Below are 22,853 nucleotides of genomic sequence, written 5' to 3'. Positions count from 1 at the left end.
TCCTTCCACAGGATCAGGCTGTTTCCGCCCATGGTCCCGGCTGGGCCAAGCATCCCCCAGGGAGCCAAGGGTCCCTGTGGAAGCATCTGGGCCCTGGTGGCTGTGTGGCTGGGGCACCTGTGGTGGCAGCAGTGCTTGGGTCACCTGCCCAGCCTGCTCCTACCACGTCCTTCGGAGCTGGAGGTGCAGGGCTGGCACGTGCATGCTGCATCCCCTGGGCAGGGAGAAACAGGCAGCTGGGGCTGTGCGTGCTCCTTGCCGGAGGCAGCCTATCATGCTGTATTGACCCACAGAGAGGCAGAAACATGTGTGCCATGCACAGATCGATGGGAAGATTGAAGATGCATGTGCGCTTGCCGGACGGCTGGGGAAAGCTTTGCCGTTGGCATTGGCAGCACAGTGAAGGTCACGCTGACCTGCGGCGCAGTCCCCGAGGAGAGGCGAGGCCTCTGTTGCGCTCATGGGCGGCTGTCTCATCACTTGTCCTCCGGAGACCCTGGATTCCCTGCCAGGCACGCACCTTCTCAGCAGAGCCCTGTCTGCTGTGGGGGGGGTACTCAGTGCTGGGCTTGCTCTGGGGACAGGGAGATGGTGTTTCCCCCACCACTGTGCCACAAGGCAGTGTCACGGAGGGTTGCTTGACTTGTGAGTGAGTGGGTTGGTTCAGCAAACCCTCCGTCCCCAGCTGGTGAAACCAAGGCAGGAAACTGGGAGAGATTAAAACTTGCTGGCAGAGATGTTGTGCATTGGGAAGAGACAGACCCAGGTGCCATGTGGTTGGTGCCTCAAGGTTGAACCCATCACCTCATGACCGAGCCAGGCTAGCAGATCCCACTGCCACGGGCAGGACAGGACGGGGCAGGAGGACACCCTGCTTGTCACACTGCGTGCAGGGCAATGCTGCCTCGGGGGCTGGGTGCTGATGGGGCTGTGCGAGGGTCGACGGCAGCGTGCCCTGGAGGGAGCAGACCCCGGGAGGAGCAAGGGCTCGGCAGGGCAGGACAGGGTGAGGGCTACCCCGGCTCAGCCTTTCTAGCAGAGTTGGTCCCTGCCTGTGGTGCCCCCCACATGTGCGCTGCCGTGGAACAATGAGGAGCACCGAGGGAGGGAGGGAGGGAAGGGGGCAGAAATGAAGCCGGATGAGCCCATCCCGAGTGCACAGCGAGCGCGGTGGAGAGGAGGGCGGCGGACACGGGGCGCGGGAGGCGATACTGCCGCTCTCCTGGCTCCGGGGCACCGAGGAACACGGCGGGGCCGGGGGGAGGCACGGGAAAGTGCACCCCTGGCGCCCCGTGTTCAGCCCCGCTCCGGGGGCGTCTCGCCGGCCGGATCCCGCCGGGACAGCCGGGGCCGGGGCCGGGACGGCCGTGACTCGGCGCTGGCCGCCGTGGGTCGCGGCGGGCCGCGGCAGGGAGGCGGTTAACGGCCAGGGAGCCGCCGAGGCAGGAGGAGTCCGCAGGCGGGCGAGCAGGAGGGGGCCGCCGGGCGAGCTGCCCGCAGGCTGCCCGCCCCCGCCGAGCCGCGCCGCGCTCTGCCCCGGGGCGCACGGGCCGGCGGGGCACGGCGGGGCCAGGCGGAGAGCGCGGCGGCAGCGGCGACGGCGGGGGACAGGCTTCGTGCCCCGCCCGCCACGGCTCGGCTCGGCACGGCTCGGCATCGCACGGCGCGGCGCGGCACGAACGACTCGGCATCGCACGGCGCGGCACGGCTCGGTTCCGCTCGGCACGGCTCGGCTCCGGCGGCTCCCGAGCCATTCAAACAAGTGGCTCCGGCAGCACTTCGGGGCCGGAGCTGGGGAGAGGGCGCAGCGTGGCTCCCTGCCCCGGAGGCGCCGGGCCCTTCACACTGCCTCTTTTCTCTGACGCTTGCTCTTTATTTGACGATGAAATAATGTTGACATGTCTTGAATTATTAAGTATTCCCTGGATTTTATTAGCACATGATGCCTAAATGCTGCCTGTATCTGCTGGGGTCTTAACCAGAGAGGAGCGAAGGAGAGAGGCAGAGAGACAGAGCGAGGGAGAGGAGAGAGAGGGGTTTTTGACAGCTGTATTTGTGCTGATAAGCGAAGGCACAAGGAGACGATCGACTAGTGAGACAAGAGGGAAGCGGCGGCTCGGAGCTGCTGAGAGGGGCTGCGCTTCCCTCCCGAGACGGCTCGGCCCTCCCGGTGCCGTGCTGGGGCTTGGGGGGGACCCGAACCCCCTCCCAGCGCCTGGCCGGGCTCTCGGCCGGTGCCTGTGCCAGGGGGCAGCTCGCTGGCTGGGCACACCAGCTGCACGGGGCAGATGCCGATTGAGATCGTGTGTAAAATCAAATTTGCTGAAGAGGATGAGAAGCAGAAGGAGAAAGAAGAAGGGGACAAGGAGAGCCTGATCGAGGAGCCTGCCCGGCCCCGCTCCCGGGATCTGGCCACCTTTGCCAGCACCAGCACGCTGCACGGCTTGGGACACATCTGCCGGTCGGGACGGCTGGGCGTGCGCCAGACCCTCTGGGCATTTGCCTTCCTGGCCTCCCTCGCCTTCTTCCTCTACCAGGCGGCCAAGTCGGCGCTGCTCTACCTGGAGCACCCCCACGTCATGGCCCTGGACGAGGAGGCCATCCGTGAGATGGTGTTCCCGGCCATCACCATCTGCAACATCAACCGCTACCGCCACTCGGCACTCACCGACGCCGACATCTTTCACTTGGCCAACATGACCGGGCTGCCCCCCAAGGACCGCGATGGTCACAAGGCCACGGACTTGCTCTACCCTGACCCCGACATGGCTGACATTGTCAACCGCACCGGCCACCAACTCGACGACATGCTCAAGAGCTGCAACTTCAGCGGCGAGAACTGCTCATCCCGCGATTTCACTGTGGTGAGTGCACACCTGGCTCAGCTTCCCTAGGGGCCCCTACCGGCACGGGGGGCACCCACCCGATCGCGTCGCACCGGAGCAGGGCTCCCTGGCTCACTCCGGCTGCTGAAGTTTGCAGCTCTCTCTGTTTGAGTTTCCCTCCAAGTTTCACAGGGAGAGAGGGAGAGGATCCTCCGTGGGAGCTCTCAGCAGGGCTCTGCGCCACAGGACTGGGCTGTCGCAGGTCTGTGACTGAGGGGCTCACGGGCAGGAGCCGCGGTGGGTGAGCAGCAGGGTCCAGCGATCCCCAGGGTGGGTGTGCGGCGGCCAGGGGGAAAGCTGTGGCACAGAGTCCTGCTCCAGCCTGCTCTTCCCCCGGATCGAAGTGCCCTGACACGGGATGCTTCACTCAGCGAGAGGGGCTGGAACAGGGGGGCAGGCAGAGATCCTTTGTACGCAGGGGAACCCTCCTGCATTTGTGGGATTAGCACTGGGATGTGTGTAAATGTGGGGACTGCAGGCATTGCACACGCACGTGTGCACATGCCGAGCACAAATGCCGAGCCGCTCCGCTCTGGAGGCACGGCTACAGCCGGGCGAGCGGGGGCTGCCCGGGGCTGCCACTCACTGCCCGGGACTGGCAGCACGGCCTCTTCCAAGCAGCGCCCAGTCTGCCCAGGCACAGAGCCCCTGGCCGACCGCCGCCAGTGTGCAGCTCTCACCAATATTGAGCCTGGAATCATAAATCCCTGCTGTGGTTTGGGAAAATAAATGTGCTGAACGGGCGGAATACCTGATGGGACCCTTTTCAGACCTTAATGACTCTGGAAATGAGCCGCCTCTCTCCTACGGCTGCCAGGGGCTACTGCTCAGCTGGCTCCCGCCTTCTCAGGAGCGGCGCTGCCAGCCGAACCCCGCTCGTGCCGGGGAGTGGGGTGTGATGCCATGGGCTGTGCAGGATACTGGGGAAGAGAGGAGGCTCCGTGGGGCTGAAAATGGCTGATGCAGCATGTTCCGTTTCACTTCGTGCCCATCGGTACAAAGCCTGCTCAATGTGCAGAGTGATGCTGTCCCTGGGAAAGAGACTTTGCAGGGGGGGGCTCCCTGTGCGGGGGGTTGGTGGTGGCAGGGGACACTGCAGTGGAGTGGGAAGAAGGAGCCGGGGACAGCAAGCGGGCAGCCCCACTCCTCCTCCTGGGGATTTGCTGGGCTCTGTGCCTGCTCTACGCCAGCTGCTGGAGTTTGCCAGGGAGCAGTGTGGTTCAGCAGGGTTTGGAGCAGGAAGCTCTGGTGCTGGACCGTCCTGCACGTGGCTTGGCCATGCTGACTCCAGCCCTGGGATCCTCCTGGAGGATCCTGCACAGCCTTGGTTTGCGGGGGAGGCAGCGAGCCCAGCCTTGTGCTGGGCAGAGGCACAGCGTAGCAATGGGATTTGGTGTGTGCTGAGCTGCACTGTGATGTTGGCAGGGCAGAGCTCAGGTGGATGGAGCGGTACAGGCTTCCCACAGCGTGGACAGAGTGTGTGACATGTGCTTGTGCTGTGTGGCAGTGAAGGGTGACCACCAGGACAGTCACTGGGACCCAGTTTCTCAGCATGTGGCTGTGCAGGACCAGCTGGCCTGCCTACCTCATCTGCTTATGAGAATGCCCTGGGGATGCCCAGGCAGCCAGGCTCTGGTGTGCTGGCACTCTGCACTGGAGCACGTTTCAGGTGTAAGAATGGCTAGTGCCAGCCGACCCATGGGTTTATGCCCAAAGAAGGGGAGTATAGGGCTCCTAAACCCTCCACCCACCCTGTCCACAGCTCAACATTTCTGGCCTTTGAGGTATCAGGGGCTGTCAGCAGAAGGGGGCGTACCTATCGCCTCTTACTTGCCTGCAGCAAAGGGGTGAACCTGGGGCAGGAGAGGCTGCAGAGATGAGTGTGGGGAGGGATGGTGAAGATGTGATACAACTCTCTGCCACATAACATGTCCCAGAGCCCTTCCATGCAGCAGTGGGACCTGTCAAGGCATCACACCATTTGCAGCTGGAACCTTCTACTCCCATTCCCTAAGCCAAATCGGTCCCTTGTGCCTCCTGGGAATGACTGAAACACAACACAGGCTTCTTGGCAGGCGGGTTGAGTCCCAGCTGTGCTGTGTGGGCTTGGGTACTCCTGTGCCTCGTAGCTGTGGCCCCAGTGAAGGCTGCTCATGTGGTGGGGAGCTCCAAGCTTTTGGTCCCATTTCTGGGTCCCCATGTGAGCCTTCATGTTCAGCAAGCTTTTGTGCCTGCTCTGCTGTGGGCGAGTGTGTGAGTCACAGCATGTCCTAGCAGTGATGGGGGGCTCCCAGACTGCAGCACATCCCAGTAGGGCAAATGGCTTGGGGTCCCAGGGCACTGAGCCCACAGTGAGCAGCCTCTGTAGCAGAGACTGTCCCCCAGTGACACTGGAGAAGGGAAGGAGCTTTCCCTGCAGCCATGCTTGCAGGCGTGCTGGAGTCTTTCCTTCCCTCTGGGCACGAGGTGGACTTTGTCCAGAGGCTGAAAGTTTTTCAGCATGAGAGTGGCCAAGCTGTGGGGCTGCCGCCGACTGCCTGTCCAGGAGCAGGAGCAGTGCCAGGGCTGGAGCATGTCCCCTTGCACTGCTGCTTGCAGCCCGTGCTCACGCAATAAATAACTTGTGCGGATCCTTTAAGTAAGAGCCGTGAGTGCTAAATGATCTTCCCCTATTCAACGTCACAAATCCACATTCTTTATGGGACAGCAAATTAAGAAACTATCGGGAAAAAAAAAAATCCCCAGCGTAAGCATCTTCCATGTAATAAAGCCCGGCTGGGCCGTAAATCTCCCCAGCGGCGGGGACAACCCTGAGCCGCAGCGAGGCTCCCTGCAGCCCTGCTGACAAATGTGCCCCCGTGCTGACTGCTAGAGGGCCGTGCTGGAGCCTTGGCAGAGCCTCTTCTGACCCACTGAGCTGTGCCCACCATGCTGCACAGCCCCCCAGGCCCTGCAGTGCTCGGGGCACTGCCCAGTGCCCGCTAACACGCTGTCCGATGGGTGCTTTGGTGGGGAGCACTCCTGGCTGGGCAGTGCAGCTGCAGAGCTGAGGGTGCTGGTGCAGGAAATCCGTGGTGCTCTATACATGCCACTCAGCAGGAGGCTGGGAAGTGTCCCCGCGGGGCTGGGGCTGAGCTGCCGCGGGTGGCTTTCATCCCCTAAGCTCCCTGCCTGGCACCCCGGTACAGCCATAACCCGAGACCAGTTCTGGCCATGTCAGGTGGCACTGAGGCAAGGGGGAGCCTTCCCGACAGTGCTCTGGAGATGGGGGTACAGCCAGATGGGGTGTGCAGGAGTTTGGGGCTGTGGGAAGAAGCGCATGGAGGGGCCCCCCTCAGCTGGCAGCAGCATCCCGCCTGTTCGCCGGCAGTGGCTGCAGCAGGAGCCTCCGCTCTCGCGGCCGGGAAGGAGCCCAGTGCCTTTCTCAAAACCTCATTCGTTGTCAAAAGCCTTTTGTTTGTGATGTGTGGCTGCCGAAGCCAGTTGTGCCGGGGCTGGAAGCTGGGGGGGAGCAGGGAGGTTGCTGAGAGCTGGCAGTGCCTCTCGGAGCTGGCAGCGGCCCCGGCTCTCCATGCTAGGCCTCCTACCTGCCCGGGATTTGGGCTGTGAGAGGGATCTCCCCAGCACCCCATGCCGACCCCAGAGGGGGAAGCCCTGTGCTGAGATGGGCAACATCCTCAGCTGCATTCCACATGCACACAGGAGATCCTGGTTCAGGGGGTGGGCGGGGGCAGCAGACTGTCGCCTCCTCCTAGCAAGGCTCTCCCACTGTTCCTGACATGGGAACTCTCTGACCTTTCCACCAGAATCGTACTTAATAAATGTCACATTTTCAACCTATTTTTACTGGGTAAAAGAGATGGACTGATTGTTTTTCACCTGCCCTGCCCTGCCCTGCCTGGTGCCTGCTCAGCCCCTGGCATTCAACCACTCCATTTTCCCTGTACTCCTGTGCAGGGCTGGGCCTCCCTCAGCTGCTCAGTGGGCTCCAGGTACTGCAGAACCTGCCCTGGCTGGGGCACAGAGTGGCTCTTGGGGTCCCAGCACAGCATCACCTCCTTTGGAGAGTGACATGGCCGTGACTGTGATGGGTGTCCTGCCATGCCTGGCAGGGACTGGCTGGGTTGGGGCTGGTGGTGTCATTGCCCAGGAGAGGCTGAAGCATCCCTCACTGATCCCATGCCCGCGAGCTGCTCAACTGAGCCCATCTGTGCCCATCTGGGTTACAGCATTCCACTCACTGCATCCAGTCCTGCAGTCCCAGCCCAGCGCCTGAGCCAGCTACTCAGGGGCTCACAGCCCGTCTGGAGCCCTCCATCCTCGCAGTCTGGCCACTGTGCTTGTGCCTTTCCAGCCCTGTGTCCCGGGCAGTGCAGACGCGTCGCAGGTTGGCCGTGCTCTGTCCGGAGCAGCGCAGCGCCATCTCTGGCGCTGTTACACATGAGCCGCCTGGGCACGGCTCGAGGCGCTGTTTGTGCCAGAAAACGGGGGACTTTAATGCAATTCGTTGCCATTTAATTTTACACAATTCCTGCTGCTTAATCCGCTGAGAAATGCTAATTTATACAATTCACGTCTAAAAATAAATGTCAGTCCAGCAGCTCCCAGCAGCGGGTAGCTGCTCCCACCAGCCCCCACCGAAGCCTTCTGCAGGGACCCCAGTGCGGAGCCCACTTTGCTCCCTGCCAGCCATGCTGCTGCTCCTTGTCCCAGGTGCAAGTGTGTGGATTTGGGGATAATGGGATTTTGGGACACTGTTGTAGGAGAACAAGGGGTTGGCTGCACCTAGGGGTGTCGCTGCAAAGTCCCTCATGACAGTGGGGTGGGGTGACAAGGGGACAAGCAGGCGTTTTGGCAATCTGACTCTCTTTCAGATGGCTGGGAAGACGTTATTGGTGTGGGGGTCATGAGGTATCTTTGAGACCACTGCTTCCTCATGGATTCCCCCAATAAATCTGGGAACAGCCCCAAGTGCAGCTGCACCATGGGCTATGGCTGGGGGTGCATGGAGCAAGAGGGGTGCCTGGTGCAAAGGCCTGGCATGCACATGAGGGATCTGGCCATGGGTCAGGGCAGGTGCCACCTAGTTGAAAGATACTAATTGGTCACAAAGTGCCATTAATGAATGTGGGATGGGAGGCAAGCATGCACCCCTCCTGCCTGGGGAGTGATGCATCATTAGGTGTCTGAGGAGGCTGGTCTGCAGGGGACAGCAAGGGGGCTGGATCATGGGGACAAGGGGATCCATGGCTGGGAAGAACCTATACGGAGCTCCCAGCCCCCTGCCTCTTGTGCTTGAGCATCTCCACACCCTGCTGCCCTCTACCCCACTGCCACTGCCCCCGCCATCTCACACCCATTGCCTCCCCTTCCCCTTCCTTTGCTAAGTGGACCCCCATGCCACCTCCATCCAAGTGGGGTGGCACTGACACCAGCAGCAGCACTGCAGAGAGGGTGCCAGGGCAGTGGGGTAGGTATCAAGGGCCATGGTGGTGGGTGCCAGCTCCCTGCAGGAGGGGGGCGAGGCGGGGGAGCAGGGGGGTGCGGAGGCGACGCAGCGGGGGAGCAGAGATGCTGGAGGAGCCGACGGCTTTCCCACCGTCTCCCTGATTGAGATCGGATCACCGTGAGCATAAAAAAGCTCTCTTCATAATTATATTTAATGAATTGACTTTAAAAGCTCTTATGCTCTTATCTGGGTAATTTAATATCACACACTTAATAAGCCTGTCTCTGATACGGGGGGAGCCAGCGGCCAGGATGCCCGCGCCTGGTGTGTCTCCCCAGGGACGTGGGACGTGCCGTGAGGCTGGGCCCACGTGCCAGGCTGAGTGGAGGGGGACAGTGGGGACAGTGCTGCCCCCTGGGGCCAGGGCACCCGTGGGGTGACTGTGGGGCACTGCTGGCTGCAGAGGGGGCTGGGCACCTCGGATGGCTGCGAGAGGAATGGGGACAAGATAGCGGAGGGGATTGGCTCCAGGAGCTGGTGCTGGCTGGTGCCTGGGGCCACAGTGGGACCATGGGGCAGTGGGAACACAGGGCAGTAGGGCTGACAGGGGGCAGGGTGGCAGATGGGGCAGGGGGGTTCATGGGGTGCTGCATGGCTGGCTGGGCATGGGGCAGGGCTGGCTGGGGTGCAGGTGCCCTGTGCCAGCGGCATGGGTGGATGACATGTGACCCCACTGCTGAAGGGCATTGCTGTGGCCCCATCTTTATGCCAGTGCCAGCTGTGGCAGGGGACCCATGGACAGCGCTGGGGACAGCCATGGGTCAGAGTGCACCACAGGCTCCAGTGCCATGATGCTGTTAGATCCCTGTCTCCTTCTGGCTCCAGCCCCCTGGGGTAGTCAGCTGGGATGTCATGGAGGTAAAGGAAGGCTTGTCACCACGGTCTCTGCAGCTCTGTCACCTCCCCAACCCCCCCCCCCCCCGTGCCCCCCCCAGCTCCTGGAGTCCCAGAAGGGGTGTGGGCTGCCTCCTGCAGGCCGGCATTGCTGCAGCCCCAGTAGGAGTCTCTGCACCCCCGCCCCCCTCGCCACCCCCCCACGATCCATCGCTGCGGGCAGGCGGGTGCCTGCGGGCGAGCCGGAGGGAAGGCTCTGCCATATGGAGCCAGGGGCCCTGGGGACTGCAGGAGCCTGGGGCTGGGACCTGTGGCCATGGGGGCAGCCCCCAGGATCCTGCACTACAGACGTTCACTGGGCAGTTGGGTTGAAAGCCATGGCCAGACTTGTGCTCTCTGCATGTCAGAGTTAGAGCTGCTGTGAGCTGGTCCGTACCCCCAGCCTGGCACCGTGTCCCCAGTCACCCTGCGCCCTCAGGTCCCTGATTCCCAAGTGACAGAGGACAGAACAGCACCTCCCAGCATCCATGACTGTGCTGCCCCAGGACGGGTGTCAGGGACAAGGTCACAAGGGCGCAGTGAGTGATGTTGGCCCTTGGCCAACCATCCCCAAGCTCTGGAGTGCCTGGCAGTGCCGGCTGCCATCCTGGCACTTGGTGCCAAGGCTGGGCGGGCTGGAGGGAGGCACATGCCAAGGCTGTGGGGTAGGGGAACAAGGACCCAGCTGCCACCTGGCCCTGCAAAGGCACCGGGGGACAGCCCCAGGCAGAGAGGGGATCCCAGCTCCTCCCTGGGGCATGGGGCAGCCATGCCGGGTCTCCCTCCATGAGGGAGTGTCTGGGGAAGGAGGTTTACGGAGCTGCACTAAGTGACGCAAATGGTTTGAAGCCCATAAAGAGAGACGGTTTTATGTAAGACGACTATATAAAGCTCTGCTGTTCTGCCATTGATGAGATATAGGCCTTTATTTATAGAAGGCAATGTTTGCGGTGCGAGTGCTGAAAGCCAGCCAGGGACCCGCAGATAGGGCGTAGAGTCATTTGACATGCAGCTGCCGTCGACACTGTTCACACATTAAAGAAAAAAATTAACAAGTTTGCAGCCAGTCAGGTGGAAAAAACAATAATTGTAGAAAAACGTATTTCCCCCTTTTTCCAATAACAAATAACTGGAATGCTGTTGGGGAGGCTTCAGCTCGCTTTCCCTCTGGGAAAGGATGGGCTGAGGCTCCAGTCAGGCTAGTGGATGGAGTGGGCAGGGGGAGGCAGACAGGGTGGGATGAGAGCTCAGACACGGGATGCTGCCACAGGGTGGATGTCCCTGCCTGGGCATTTTTATGTCCACGACTGGAATAACAGGGCCTACAGGCAGGGATGAAGGCACCAACAACTCAACATGGCCATGTGTGTGCTGGGGGATGAGGAGGGGGGAACAAACACCAGGAGCTGAAGGTGCTTACTACATGAGGGGCTGCAAACCAAACCCCACTGGATTTTTCTGCCTGGCCTAGCATTGTCTCTCTCCACCTGCACACACAGGGATGCTCTGAGGTTATTTCTTAGCCAGATGTGGCTGGGGTTTTACTGGAGAGCATGCAGCCAGTCCCTGTGGTCAGAGCGCCCTGCCAAATTCTGTTTCATGCACGAAAGGAGGAAAAACTTCTCATGATTAATTGTGCAATAGAGGAAAACATGCATCTCTAACCTGCTCCTTGCCAGTTCCTGGCCTTTTCTTCCAGGCACTGCCAAGGGAGGGTGAGAGGACAGGAGGGTGCTGACACCTCTGCCATGTCCTGCCCTGTCCTGACTCTGCCATGACCATGAAGGGTTCGAGCAGGGAGCAGGCAGGCTCAAGGTCAAGTAGCTTCCCTGCAGCTCCCTGCACTGTTCTGTGAATGGCTGTCCCCTGCTCACATTGCAAAGCCTTCCCCCACCATGCCCTCTGTGCTGTGCCAGGCACAGGCAGGGCTCTGCCAGCCCCATCACCCACCATGCCACCATTGTGCCAGCAGAAGGCAGAAGGTGAGGGTGGAAAATGGCACTGCTGGATTGGGTCAGGGGACTGGACCTCCACCCTGGTGCACTGGGACTCAGGGCTGCTGCATGTGCCTGCTCTGTCCCCAGGAGATATCACTGGCTGCATGGCTGATCCTCCCCTGCCACCCTGGTGAAGCCCCTCTGCAGATGCTCTCCAGATCACTTGGCTCATCTCTGGGCTCTCAGACAGAAGCTTGAGCACACTCTGCACATGATGAGCATCAGCTGAGCTCAGCTGGGCTCAACAGGTTTTCTTCCAGCAGAACAAAAGGTTCTCACCTGATGGCAGCTTGGGGGAGGTGAGTGGAGGAGGAGCTGGGGGACAGGAAAGCCAGTGGCTGGAAGGACCTGTAGGCACTGTGTCCCAGTGGCACAGGGGTTGGGGACCCCTCTTTGTGTTGGAGCCGAGTCAGGCAGGGAGCAGGGTCTGAGGACACCCTGGTCACTGCTGGCCACTTGCTCTTGGATGTGCAGGGCAGGAAGGGAGAGGAGGCACAGCCTTGTCAGAGTAGAGCCTCTGATTAATGACTAACTGCCGGCCCTCCAGCCAGCAGCTCATTAGCAGTTTAATTCCCGGTGCCCGGCATGCAGGAGGGCTGTGCAGCTCTGATTGAGCTGGATGCACTCATCTGGGCAGCTGCAATCAGTGTGACCCCACTCTGGTCACAGTCACAATCAGTGGCCACGTCCCCCATGTGCAGGGTGGGCTGGATAGCAGGTACTGTAGGTGATGCAGGTGCTGCAGATGCTGTGGGTCCTCTGGCCAGGCAGGGGTGGAACACATCGGTGGCAGGGGCTGCAGAGAGCTTGTGAGCAGGGCCAGGGGCTGGAGATGTGCCCATGTCTCGCTCTGTATCCGTCGATAGTCCGGCTGTGCCTGGAGTGTGGCGGTCCCTGTGGTGTCACGGGGCTGGGAGCAGCTGTCAGTGGTGTCAGCAGCCATGCAGAGGCACTGTGCTCAGCTGCACGAGGATATGTCACCAGCCTGTCATCTCTGGGGTCAGTGACACCCTGCACATCCCTGTACTGCCCCGTCCCTCTACCCCCCCACAGGGCAGCAAGTTGAGGGCTGTGGTCCCTGCCTGCATCCTGGTGTTCCTGCCACCACCCCAGGGTCTTTTCTCCCCTGGATCTTCCTCCTCCCAGACCTCTTTACTGATGAGATGGGGGGATTCACCTGGGTCATGGGAGCAGCACTGGGGCAGGAGGGAACTGAGTGTTCCAAGAAAGAGGCACTGTCTGTGGATGCTGCCTTTCTCTCAAGGACCTTAAACTCCATCTGGGCATACAGAGGTGGGCACTGCCATGCCCCTCCCAGCTGCCTGGGGGTGTTTGCAGCTCAGCCTTATCCCTTTGCCCTCCAAAACTTGCAGCGTCCTTCACTCCCAAGCTGCTGTCTGCACAATTTCTTCATAGCACAAGGAGTGAGGGAGAGACCACAGCAGAGAGAAGCATCTCCATCTGTCTTCAATGCTCCAGTGGCTGGAGCAGGGCAGGGAAGGGGCCTGCAGTGCAAGGAGGGCTAGGGTGCATGTGGGGGCAAGTCAGGGGCCATGCTGGGGCTGTGACTCCTGCAGAGGAGGCAGGGCCAGCCCAGCATCTGGTGCTGTTGCCCCTGGGAAAGGCTGGGAGCAGCCTGCCTCCCTGAGCAGCCTGGGACTGAGGGCACTATGCAAATCCAGCTGAGATTGATGCAAGTATTAATTATGTCCCATCAGCTCAGCACTTGCCCAGCAAGGCAGGGCAACAGGTCGTGCTGCAATTTGTGCAGGAAAGATGGATTTGCACTGGCGGCATGTCCCCTGTGCTGTCCCCCTGTCCACAGCCTGCTCCCACCACCCTGCTGTGACTGTGGTGTGCCATGCCAGGTCAGGCTGGCTCTCCCAGCCCCATGGCACTGCCTGGCTCGGGGGTGAAGTCATCACTGAGCAAGAGGGCGAACAGTCTGAAGCAGGAGCAATGCAAGCACTGTCAAGCAGTCTGCCATACCCAGCTCTGAGATCCTGCTAATTAGAGAGTGTCTGCAATTACATGTGCTAATTATGGGCAGGGGTTCACGCTAATTCCTGCCCTGTTGGCATGACACTGGTCACACCAAGATGCATTGCTTCTTCATAAAGACAGGAGGAAGTAAACAGGACTGTTCAGAAGGCTCTCCTGGCCCAGGAAATGGTGTATTACCAGGCCTCCTGCCCATCCCCATTCCCATCCCATTCCACCCCATCCCCATCCCCACCCCACTCCACCCATCCTCATCCCCATCCCATTTTACCCCATCCCATTCTCTCCTGTACTGGGCATGGTACAGCATGTACAGTGCCATACATGGAGCCCTGCCTGTGTGGCCATGACAGCTGCTCTGTCCCCGAGCACCTGGCTGATCACATCTCAGTGGAGCTGCTTTTCAGAGGGAGTTTTTCAGGCTCTGACCCCCCTGTGCTGCTGCTGCTGCTCTGACATCCTGTTTCCTTATCGCCTGACATGACCTTAATTAACTCCCTGTGCTGATAATGCTCTGGGCTTCTCCTCCAGGAGCTGTATCTCAGCATTGTGTCCTGTCTCATCCTCTTATGGACTACTGCAGAGACTGCACAGGCAGCCTGGAGCAAGGGGGAGAAAGGGATGTGTGGTGCAGGCAGGGCAGGGCAGTGATACTGGGGTCACTGGGATGACATGGAGTGGATGCCCAGCGCTGGAGCCAGAGGATTGGTGCTGCATTGAGAATTTCAGGGAGATGCTGACGTGGTAGAGATGGCTGTCATGGTGCAGAGGTGGGGGTTCTGGCAGGAGGGGGGGCTGTGCTGATGCCCAGGGCAGGGTGGCAGAGGCAGTGGTGCCCTTGGCAGCAGCATCCATCCCAGGCTCCAGAGGAGGTGTGCACCAGCATGGAGGGATCCTGGCTCTCCTTGCACTGCTGCAGGGGGCTTGGTGGGCTGAGCTGGCAGGACCCCCCACCCCTGGGAGCTGCCTGACTGCCCGGCTGCCCCTCCACTGCCAGCCTTAGTGGACTGAAATTCCGGCATTAATGACTTGTAGCCACTTTATCTCCCATGCTTGGCAAATATTGGCAAAGAGGAGATGTTTCAATAGTGAGGTTTGTCGATGGGAATCTCAGTGTGTGATCCTACCAGCTCCATGCTGTGCAGCAGCTCAGCGGCTTCTGAGGCAGCTGCTCACCGGGGTTGAGCCTGGCACGGGCACAGTCTGGGGCCCATGGGGGGCTTCCAACGCCTTTTCCCCATGGACTGGTTCCCAGCAGGGTGCTGTTCTGAGCTTACCTGTGTTGCAGGTCATGTGTCATCCTCCAGCACAGGAGCAGGGGTCTGGAGTAAGGTCCCTGATCAGGGCTCCTGTCACCTGCAGGTAGCTTTGACCTGGCAGCAGCCGGGCCAATGCCATGAGCCCTGCAAAAACCAGAAGTTGCAAAATGCTCTCAGACAGTCTCCTCCCAGCTTGCAGCCCCACAACCCTCATCTTCACTCATATTCCCCACAGCTCCTAGTCCCCAAATCTTTAGTCCTGCCTGTCTCAGGTGCTCAGCTCCCATTCCCAGGCCCACAGCCCAGGCAGTGATTAGGAGGAAGGACCAGCTGTTCCTGGGGCATGAGTGAGCAGGGTGCATTTTGACCCCTCTGTTTGTGCTGCCTGCATACACAATGAGAATTGTATTTTTCTTAAGCTGGCCATGCAATGGAAACCTCAGACATTATGGAAAGTGTGCACAGATATACCTGTTCCCAGCATGTGATGTATGGAATGCTGGGAGCAGCATACAGTCCTAGGAATGAGGCACTGGATCCAAACAGGGGCAGGAGGAAATGGTCTGAAGAGAGGAGGTGGGAGCTGCCAGTGCTGCTCCCCTTTGAGTGGGAGACAAAGTGGTGTAAAGAGGGGAGAAGGAGGTCCCCAGCTTCAGGGGCAGGTTGCCTTCCCCCATTCCTGTCCCTGCTCCCACAGCAAGCCCTGGGACCTGGGAGGAGCTGAAGAGGACAACTGAGGAGCTCCTGCAGGTGCCAAGGACCATGGGCAATGTGACCCAAACATGCAGGAGAAGCAGATGCCTTGGGAGTCCTGAGACACACAGCCCATCACCTCCATGGAGAGCAGACAATGGGGACGACAGGGACAGAAGGATATGGGCTGCAGGTTGTCCCTGCCTGCCAGTACTCGCAGCTCTTCCCCTTGCCGGCAGCCCCAAGGAGGGATCCCCTGTCAGTGCCCGGGTGCGGGGGCTCTCTCCATCAGCCCCTCTGCCCAGGAGCACCCAGGCTGGGGAAAGCCAACCCCTATCATGTTTGTTCCATTGATTTAGCGCCGCGGAGAGGGTTTAATCAGCCTTTAGCCTGCACGCTCCGGCATTAAGAACAAATCCATTAGCCACGAGATAACCACAAAGGGCTGCGCTGAGGCTGGATGAGGTCCCAGCGCCTTCAAGATGCAAATTGGCAATCAAAGATCAAAGCAGTGCAGCTCCCTAATCTCTGCTAAAAGGGCTCAGCTATTAAGGAGCCCTTTCCCACTGAGCTGTGATCACCCCACTTCACTAGGACTCCCTGTGTGCTGTCGGGTTGCACCATCATCCCCACTGGCCTCTCGGCCCCAGGAAGGGGGTGCATCCCTGGCCCTGAGGAGGAGGGTACATCCAGGGCTCACTCAGGCTGTTTGCTTGCATGTTGTTTCCTTCAGTTCTGACATATTGGAGTCAAATTCATGTTGTCAGAGAGAGCAAAGCCCACAGCAGTGTCGGGGGTCAGCGGCTGGAGGGGAGGAGAAAGGGAAGAGGTGGGAGTTTGGATGGGGCAGGGAGGTGTGAGAGCTGTGTGGGGCTTATGTGGTGCCTTCAGAGATGGGGAGGATGCTGGCAGGTGGCTACCCCTCCTGCTGCTCAGGGATTTAGCCTGGTTCAGCCCCTGCCTGGTTGCACCAGGTGGCTCAGGGCAATCCCTGCTGGCCCCAGGGAAATCAGTGGTGGGGAGCGTGGCCTGGGGGCAGGCAGCAGGGAGCGGGTGAGGGATCATGGCACAGCAGGGTGTTTTGGAGCCAAGTTCCCCTTTTGAGGGTATTCCTGCTTGTCCCATGTCACCCTGGAGCACAGGGGTGCATGAAACCCTGGTTCCCATAGCCACCCTGCCAGTTTCTGGTGCTGAATTCAGGCTGCAGGATGCAGTCTGCCCCCTGCTCCCCACCCAGGCCATATTGCCTGTGGTGGCTGCACACATGGCTGCCCCAGCAGCCCCATGAGCCCCGGTCACCTCACACTGTGCAGGAGCGCCGCAAAGCTGCCGAGCTGTGACAGGACCTGCAATGCCAGCACTGTCAGCAAATCTGTGGCAGCACAGATGTGTCCTCTGCTCTGCATGGTCCAGCTCAGGGACCAGTATCCCCTGCATCCTGCTGAAATGGTCAGAGAGTGTGTGAGGCATCTTGCAACAGGTGGGCAGGGAGCCCATCAGCCCCGGCAGCAGGGAGCAGAGGGTCATGTCTGGCTCTCCTTCTGTTTGGGGACCCACTCTACTGGCAACTGCTCATTGAGGTGCTGCTCATCCCCCTCACAACACTCCCCGGCAGGCAGCACAGCCTTGCGAGAGCAGCAGGCAGAGAGGTGCTGGCACCTCCGCCAGGGTGACAATAAATCTTATCAGTGCAAACCCATCCGTAGGCAGGAGGATAACCCCCATGACAACCCGGCAAGAGCAGAGGCTTCATCTTCACCGTGTCAGTGCTGTGGATTTACAGATAAATGACACGGCTGGAGGGACCCCCTCCTCTCCCGCCTAACCCGCTCTGAGGCAGCGGGAGCTGCCAGGTCCAGGCCGGTGTGTCCCAGGGACAATGGCCATGGTGTGCCTGGTGGGAAGAGCGGGCCTGGTCTGGGACTCGGCAGGGGGATACCTGGATGGGTGAGAGTGGAGATGCAGAACAAGATGGCATTGCCCTGGCTGCTGTCCTGACCCTAGGGTGCTCTACATGCACTGTCCCATGGAGCCCTGCATCCTTCATGAGCCCATGGGGGCTTGGGCATCGTGCTGGCTGGACCACCGAAGCTCAGCGATCAGGAAACGTGTGACTGAGTGTGTGACACCGGCAGTGTGTCCCCGAGGCCGTGTGACAGCGCCTGGCGTGAGCAGCATGCTTCGTGGGCGCAGGCTGAGTGCCCATCCCCGCGTGTGCTCCCCCCGCTCCGGCCGAGCTCCGAGGGGTGCGGTGGTGCCAGGAGCGGGGGCTGCTGAGCGGGGCGGCAGGCGGCATCCCTGCCCCGGGCCCCGCTCCTCGGCTCAGCTCCCCCATCTCCCGGCAGCCGTGGGAGCAGTAATGAGATGGAGCAGCAGAAGGACGGCGAGATAAGGCTGCCTGCGCTGCCCCAGCAGATTAAACGCTGGGATTAAGCAGGCGGTGCCAGCTCTGCTGCCTTTTTATCTCGCTGCTTCTCCCCTCTTATTCTCCCGCAGTCGATAGAGAACGGTCTCCGAGCTGTCAGCAAAGGAAATTGCTTGTTAACCCTTTGGGGACGGGCGGCAGAGCTCCCTGTACGGCTGCTTTCAAAGAGAAGCGGTCCCCGGGGGATGCGCTGCCCGCGGAGCCAAGGGGGGATGCGGGGCCACATCCCCGCAGGGCCCCGCATGCGAAGGAGAGCAAGACAGGGCCGGGGGTGCCCAGGATCTGCAGCCAAAACCCACCAGCGCCCAACCAGCACCATGCAGAGGCACTGGGGTTCCTGCGAGGTGACAACAGTTGAAGAACAGAGGCTGCCTAAGCTCCACAAAGGAGCCCCGGGGACATTGCATACCCCGCTTTCGGGTATCCTTGATGTTCCCTGCTTCCTCCAGCCTGCAAGACGTGTGGGCTCAATGCTACATCTCTGTGAAACCACAGGGCTGGGGATCTTTCTCTGGTCCTGAGGACAAGTGGCATGGGCCAGCTGTGTCTGCACAGTATCGTGCCTGGTGCTGGATCTCCTCCAACTGCCAAGGGGAGCCCGCTACCCAAACCCATAATTATTGCTGTCCGTGTATGTGAGTGTTTTGTTGGGTTTGCAGCAGGGAGGCTGAGCTGCAGCCCATCCCAGTGCTTATCCCTAGCGTGCTGTGCTGTGCTGTGTGCCCAGGAGCAGCGTGCCTGGCGCGGGGGTGTCTGAGGGTGGGAAGCCGGCTGGAGAGCGCCGGAGGGTGCACAGAGGGATGGCAGGAATGCTGCTCAGCACACTCCAAACCCAAGCTGCCAAGTCTTGGCAGCTCGACAAACTCGTTGTGGCATTTTTGGGGGTGTAGCTTTGGTGCAGTCTTTCCCGTGGGGACCCTGAGCACTTCCTGAAGCAGGAGGCAGAAACATGGGGCAGAAACCTTCTGCAGCTCCAGCACCCCACTTGTACTAAGGGAGAAACCAGGGTAGGTGGGCAGCATGCTATGCAACTCAGAGGGGTTTTCTGGCTGCTAACAGGATGAACTGGACTTCCCCAGCCCCTGCCCCCTCATTTCACTGCTCTTGCCTGCCCTCCTCCTCATATCCCTGCCTTGCACTGCAGCATGCCTTGGCCACTGGCACTTCATCTTCTGCAATTCCCTTGGTGTTGGCTCCTTCACCTGCCCAGGTGTCGCTTTTGGTGGATTCTTACAATGAAAACAAGCTGTATGAAAGCACAAGCTGCCAGGAGATCTGCAGGGAGCAGGCTAGCCCCAGCTGGGGCAGCAGTCCCAAACGGCTTGGGATGCTGCCCCATGGCTGCTGTGGAATGAGGGGCAGAGCTGTGTGCGAGCTCTGGGCAGGCAGGGCTGAGGAGCTGGACCTGATGCTGTGCTGGGCAGCCGGGCTGTGCAGGCAGGCAGAGGCTGAATCAGGAGAGGAAACCAGAAGCAATTGGCACGTGAAGGCTGGCAGGCTGGAGACTGCGAGGGGATAGGATTGCTGTTTATAAATACATCAAGGGAGTAAACACAAGGGAGGAAAGAGAGCTATTTAAGCTAAGGGACAATGCTGGCATGAGAACAAATGGTAAAAACTGGCTGTGAATAAATTTAGGTTGGAAATGAGTGAGATTCTGGGACAAATTCCCCCCAGGAGCAGCAGGAGTAGAAAGTACAACCACATGATGGCACTTTTCTCTGCTACAACAAGCTGTCATGTGTGCGCAGTGTGCTGCCATGCCTGTGCAGTGAAGTCAAGAGATGAGGAGCTGGGGTCCCCAGCTACTCCCCTCTGTGTCACAGCCACCCTGGCTCCATGTGGCATGAACAACACAGCTCTCTCCAGCTTCTGGCTTGGCCAGGGCAGGACTCCTGAGGCAATGGTTTGCAGAGAAAGGTCTTTCTCTGGCACACGAGTTTGGGCATGCTGTCACAGGTGCTGATCCTGAAAGCTGGATGGTGCCAACATCCCCCTGCTTTAACAGCCACTGGCAGTACTGGGGCAGATATTCCAGGAGGGTGTCCTTGCCCATGTGCATGGTGCACCCCTCTGCCTTGCATTGCATCCCTATGCTCCGGAGCCACTAGGAGCAGGAAGCCTTGGCCTAGATCCTACCTGCTCCTGGGGACATGGGTTACACACTGTCCCTGATGCAGAAGGCTGGTTGTGACATGCTTGCCCTGCCCAGTGCCGGGGCTGGGGTGTCTCCCCCTGCTCTGGCTGGCCAGCAGCACAGCCTGCAGCACAGCTGAGCTATTGGTATTCCAGCAGCGAGCCTGCTTGGCATGAAAGGGGCTCTGCCAGCCCCACACGCCCACATCTCCACTGCTGGCTCAGGCCTAGCCAAGGGGACTCAGCTGGCAAGGGCTGTCCTGTAGCACAGAGAGAGGCACAGCTGCAGTGGCAGGAGGGGTCCTGGCCTTTCTGGGATATGCCTGCAGCAGCCTCTGACCACCTTGCCCCACACTGTTTTCCCTCTTTCTTTGGAGGTAGATCAGGGAGCCGCAGGAGATATTCCAGAGCTTAGTCCTTCACAGGATGGGGGAAACAAGAAGCCTAAACCATCAGTTGTGTGTGCTGTGCCTAAGGTGCCCTGCTCTGTTTGGGCTGAGGATGCAGAGCCTGGTGCCCCGTGGAGGCAGCAGCCCCAGACCCCATATGCAGGGCCGTGTGTCCTGCAGGAAGCATCCCAGCAGCTCTTTGTGGGGCAGGGGGCTGCACTGAGGGGCTGCTAGTGTGGGAGATGGTTGTGCTACTGCCAGAGCTGGGGTCGAGCCAAACTGGCACCGTTCCCCAAATCCTCCTGGGAGCGGGGAAAGGAAATGGTGTGACCATGCATGAGAAGGGACGTTTGCAGTGGCAAAAACATCCCACTGGCTCAGAAAATTGCTGCAGAATCGGGCTTGAAATGAGTTGAAATTGCTGAATCCAAGCGGATCTCATATCCCGGGCAGTTGTAATGCTGGCGTCAGCGCTGCGGCTTCCCTCCCGGGGCACCCAGGCGGGGCTGGCTGTGCTGTGCGGGGGGAGTGGGCTGGTGGGGATGGGGGCTGCCTCAGGGGGGGCCTCTGGCATGGGGAGGGGCTCCAGCAGAGCTGGGATGGCCACAGTGTGGGGCAGGAGCAGAGCAGGAGGCAGGGTGCGTGGGTGTGCCATTGCCCCAGCTCTACCAGTGTCATACCAGTTTGGCTCCGGCTCCTGTGCGATGTCTCCTGTCCAGGAACATCCCTGTGCTCCAGCTGCCTGCACACAGGCAGGAAACAGCATTTCCAGTTTTGGAGGCTGCTTTCCTTTGTGCCACAGCCTTGCTCATGATAATTTGCTCTCTGGGCTTAGGTACCTGGACATGCCCCTCAAGGTTACCCCTGGGCTGGCATCCCCACCAGGTCCAGGTGGGCAGCACTCCGGTGTCCTCCCATTCCGGTCCCCATCCCCATTATGCCCCAATGATGACTGTTCTCAGGGGTGCTTCTACGCTGGGGTGATTGCTCCTGTGTGGTGTGCCCATGCCCAGGGCCTGCCTGTCAGCTGCATGTCCCAGTGGGGATGTGGGAGCAGGGCAGGATGCCCCTGCAGGTATGTGGGAACAGGGCTGGCTGTCCCAGTGGGGATGTGGGAACAGGGCTGGGTGGCCCAGGCACACAGCAGCAGGACCCGCTGGCACCACGCATGTTGCAGCTCGTTCCCCTTGCATGAAAACATTTGGCTGGAAGCTTAGTGCGGCCTCTTGTCTTCTCAGAGCAATCAGGATTTGTCACTGCCTGCAATGTTTAACGTCGTCTTCCAGAGGCTAAATACCGTGGGGAGCCGTGTAAGCCATGGAAATACCTGCATGAGCTGGGATCAGCCCGAGGCTGGCACAATGGGCTGGCAGCACTGGGGATGGGGGACTGGGAATGCCTGATGTTGGTCCTCGCCCCCAGTGCTCACGGGTGGGCTGGCATGAGCCAGGATGAGGATGCTGGCAGTCAGCATCTTGCTCCCAAAAGGCTCCCTGCAGCAGGGGGGCTGGGAGGCAAGTCTTGGGAGCGTGGGGGGCACTTGGGGGACCCTAGAACTGTGTGGGTTGGGGAAGAAGATGCTGGGGTCCCCAGCAGTATCTGACTGGGATCTGCCTGCCAAGGCGCAGGCAGCTATTTCTGTCAAGGTCAGTGTGTCTCCATGGGAGAGAAAGGAAAATGAGGAATCCTGTCAAGAAATTACCTCCCTAATGGGGTCTCCCCTGCATGAGAGCATGGCGTGGGGATACCGGTATGCACTGGCTGTGCAAGGAGACAGGCATGTAACACGGGAATGCTGCATCTCTGGCCCTAAGACTGTAACATGCTTGGGTGCCCAGCAGGCAGAGCCAGGTGCCCAAGGGCCCATATCTCAGTTGCTATCCTTGGCTGGACATGTGTGCTTCAGTCCTGCAAGGTATTTTTCTGGGTCAGCTGCGGGAAGAAAATCCTGTTCCTGGTACAGGCAGGCTCTCCTCTGCTCTTCTTCCTCCTCCTCCTCCTCCTCCTCCTCACGCGCTCCCTGTTATCTAATTGGATTTGTCATGCTGGAAAGGCAAAGCCCTTCAGGACTGCGCTGCGCTCTCACCAGTGTGATTTCACAGCTGGCCTCGGCACCCCAGTAGCCGACAAGTGAGTAACTCAGCTGGACACCATGGGCACCCCTGCTCCCCACCCTCCCCGACAGCCATGCCCACCTGCCTGGAACACGGCCACCACCACAGCTGGACCTGGGCCTCCAATCCTGCCCAACACTGGTCCCTGTCCCTAAGATCTGTCCCCATATGCCCCAGCCTCTGCATCCCATCCCCATCCCTCACCCCCTCCAGGGTGATTGCCATGCCGCCCGGAGATGTCTGAACTGACACGAGATGGAAGCGTTCACAGAAATGACATTTTCTCCAGCCTGGGGAGCTTATCCTCCGTTTAAAGAAAACTAATATAGAAGCTGCCCTGTTGTGCCGTGGCTGATGGTATCAGGCTGGCAGCCGCCGGCGCTCAAAGCCGCGATAAATCTCAAAGAGCCGAGCTGGCTGCAGCCGCCCCACAGAGAAGGGCTGAGCCGTGTCCTGGCGCTGCTGCGGGGATACAGCGCTGAGGGGACAGCTCAGGGCGGGTACCGTGGGGTGACCCACAGGGTCCCGAGCATGCAGGGAGCGGGGAGTCCGCGGCGGGGATGGTCCCAGCG

The 22,853-nt window shown here is 60.2% G+C and overlaps 1 protein-coding gene across 2 annotated transcripts in view; it reads left to right on the top strand.

The window, feature by feature from the left end:
* The first annotated feature begins 1,640 nt into the window (after positions 1-1,640).
* Positions 1,641-22,853, top strand: part of ASIC4 (acid sensing ion channel subunit family member 4) — a 28,889-nt gene continuing 7,676 nt past the window's right edge. For both annotated transcript variants that reach the window (XM_066553620.1, XM_066553619.1), the window contains exon 1: positions 1,641-2,864. In XM_066553620.1, coding sequence (XP_066409717.1) covers positions 2,289-2,864 — 576 coding nt within the window. In that variant the 5' untranslated portion in view covers positions 1,641-2,288. The remainder of the gene's footprint in view (positions 2,865-22,853) is intronic.

This window comes from Molothrus aeneus, chromosome 7 (assembly GCF_037042795.1).
Source record: "Molothrus aeneus isolate 106 chromosome 7, BPBGC_Maene_1.0, whole genome shotgun sequence".
In the NCBI taxonomy this organism is placed as follows: Eukaryota; Metazoa; Chordata; class Aves; order Passeriformes; family Icteridae; genus Molothrus; species Molothrus aeneus.
Note: the sequence above shows the minus strand (reverse complement) of the source record. Positions and strands in the feature narration are given on the sequence as shown.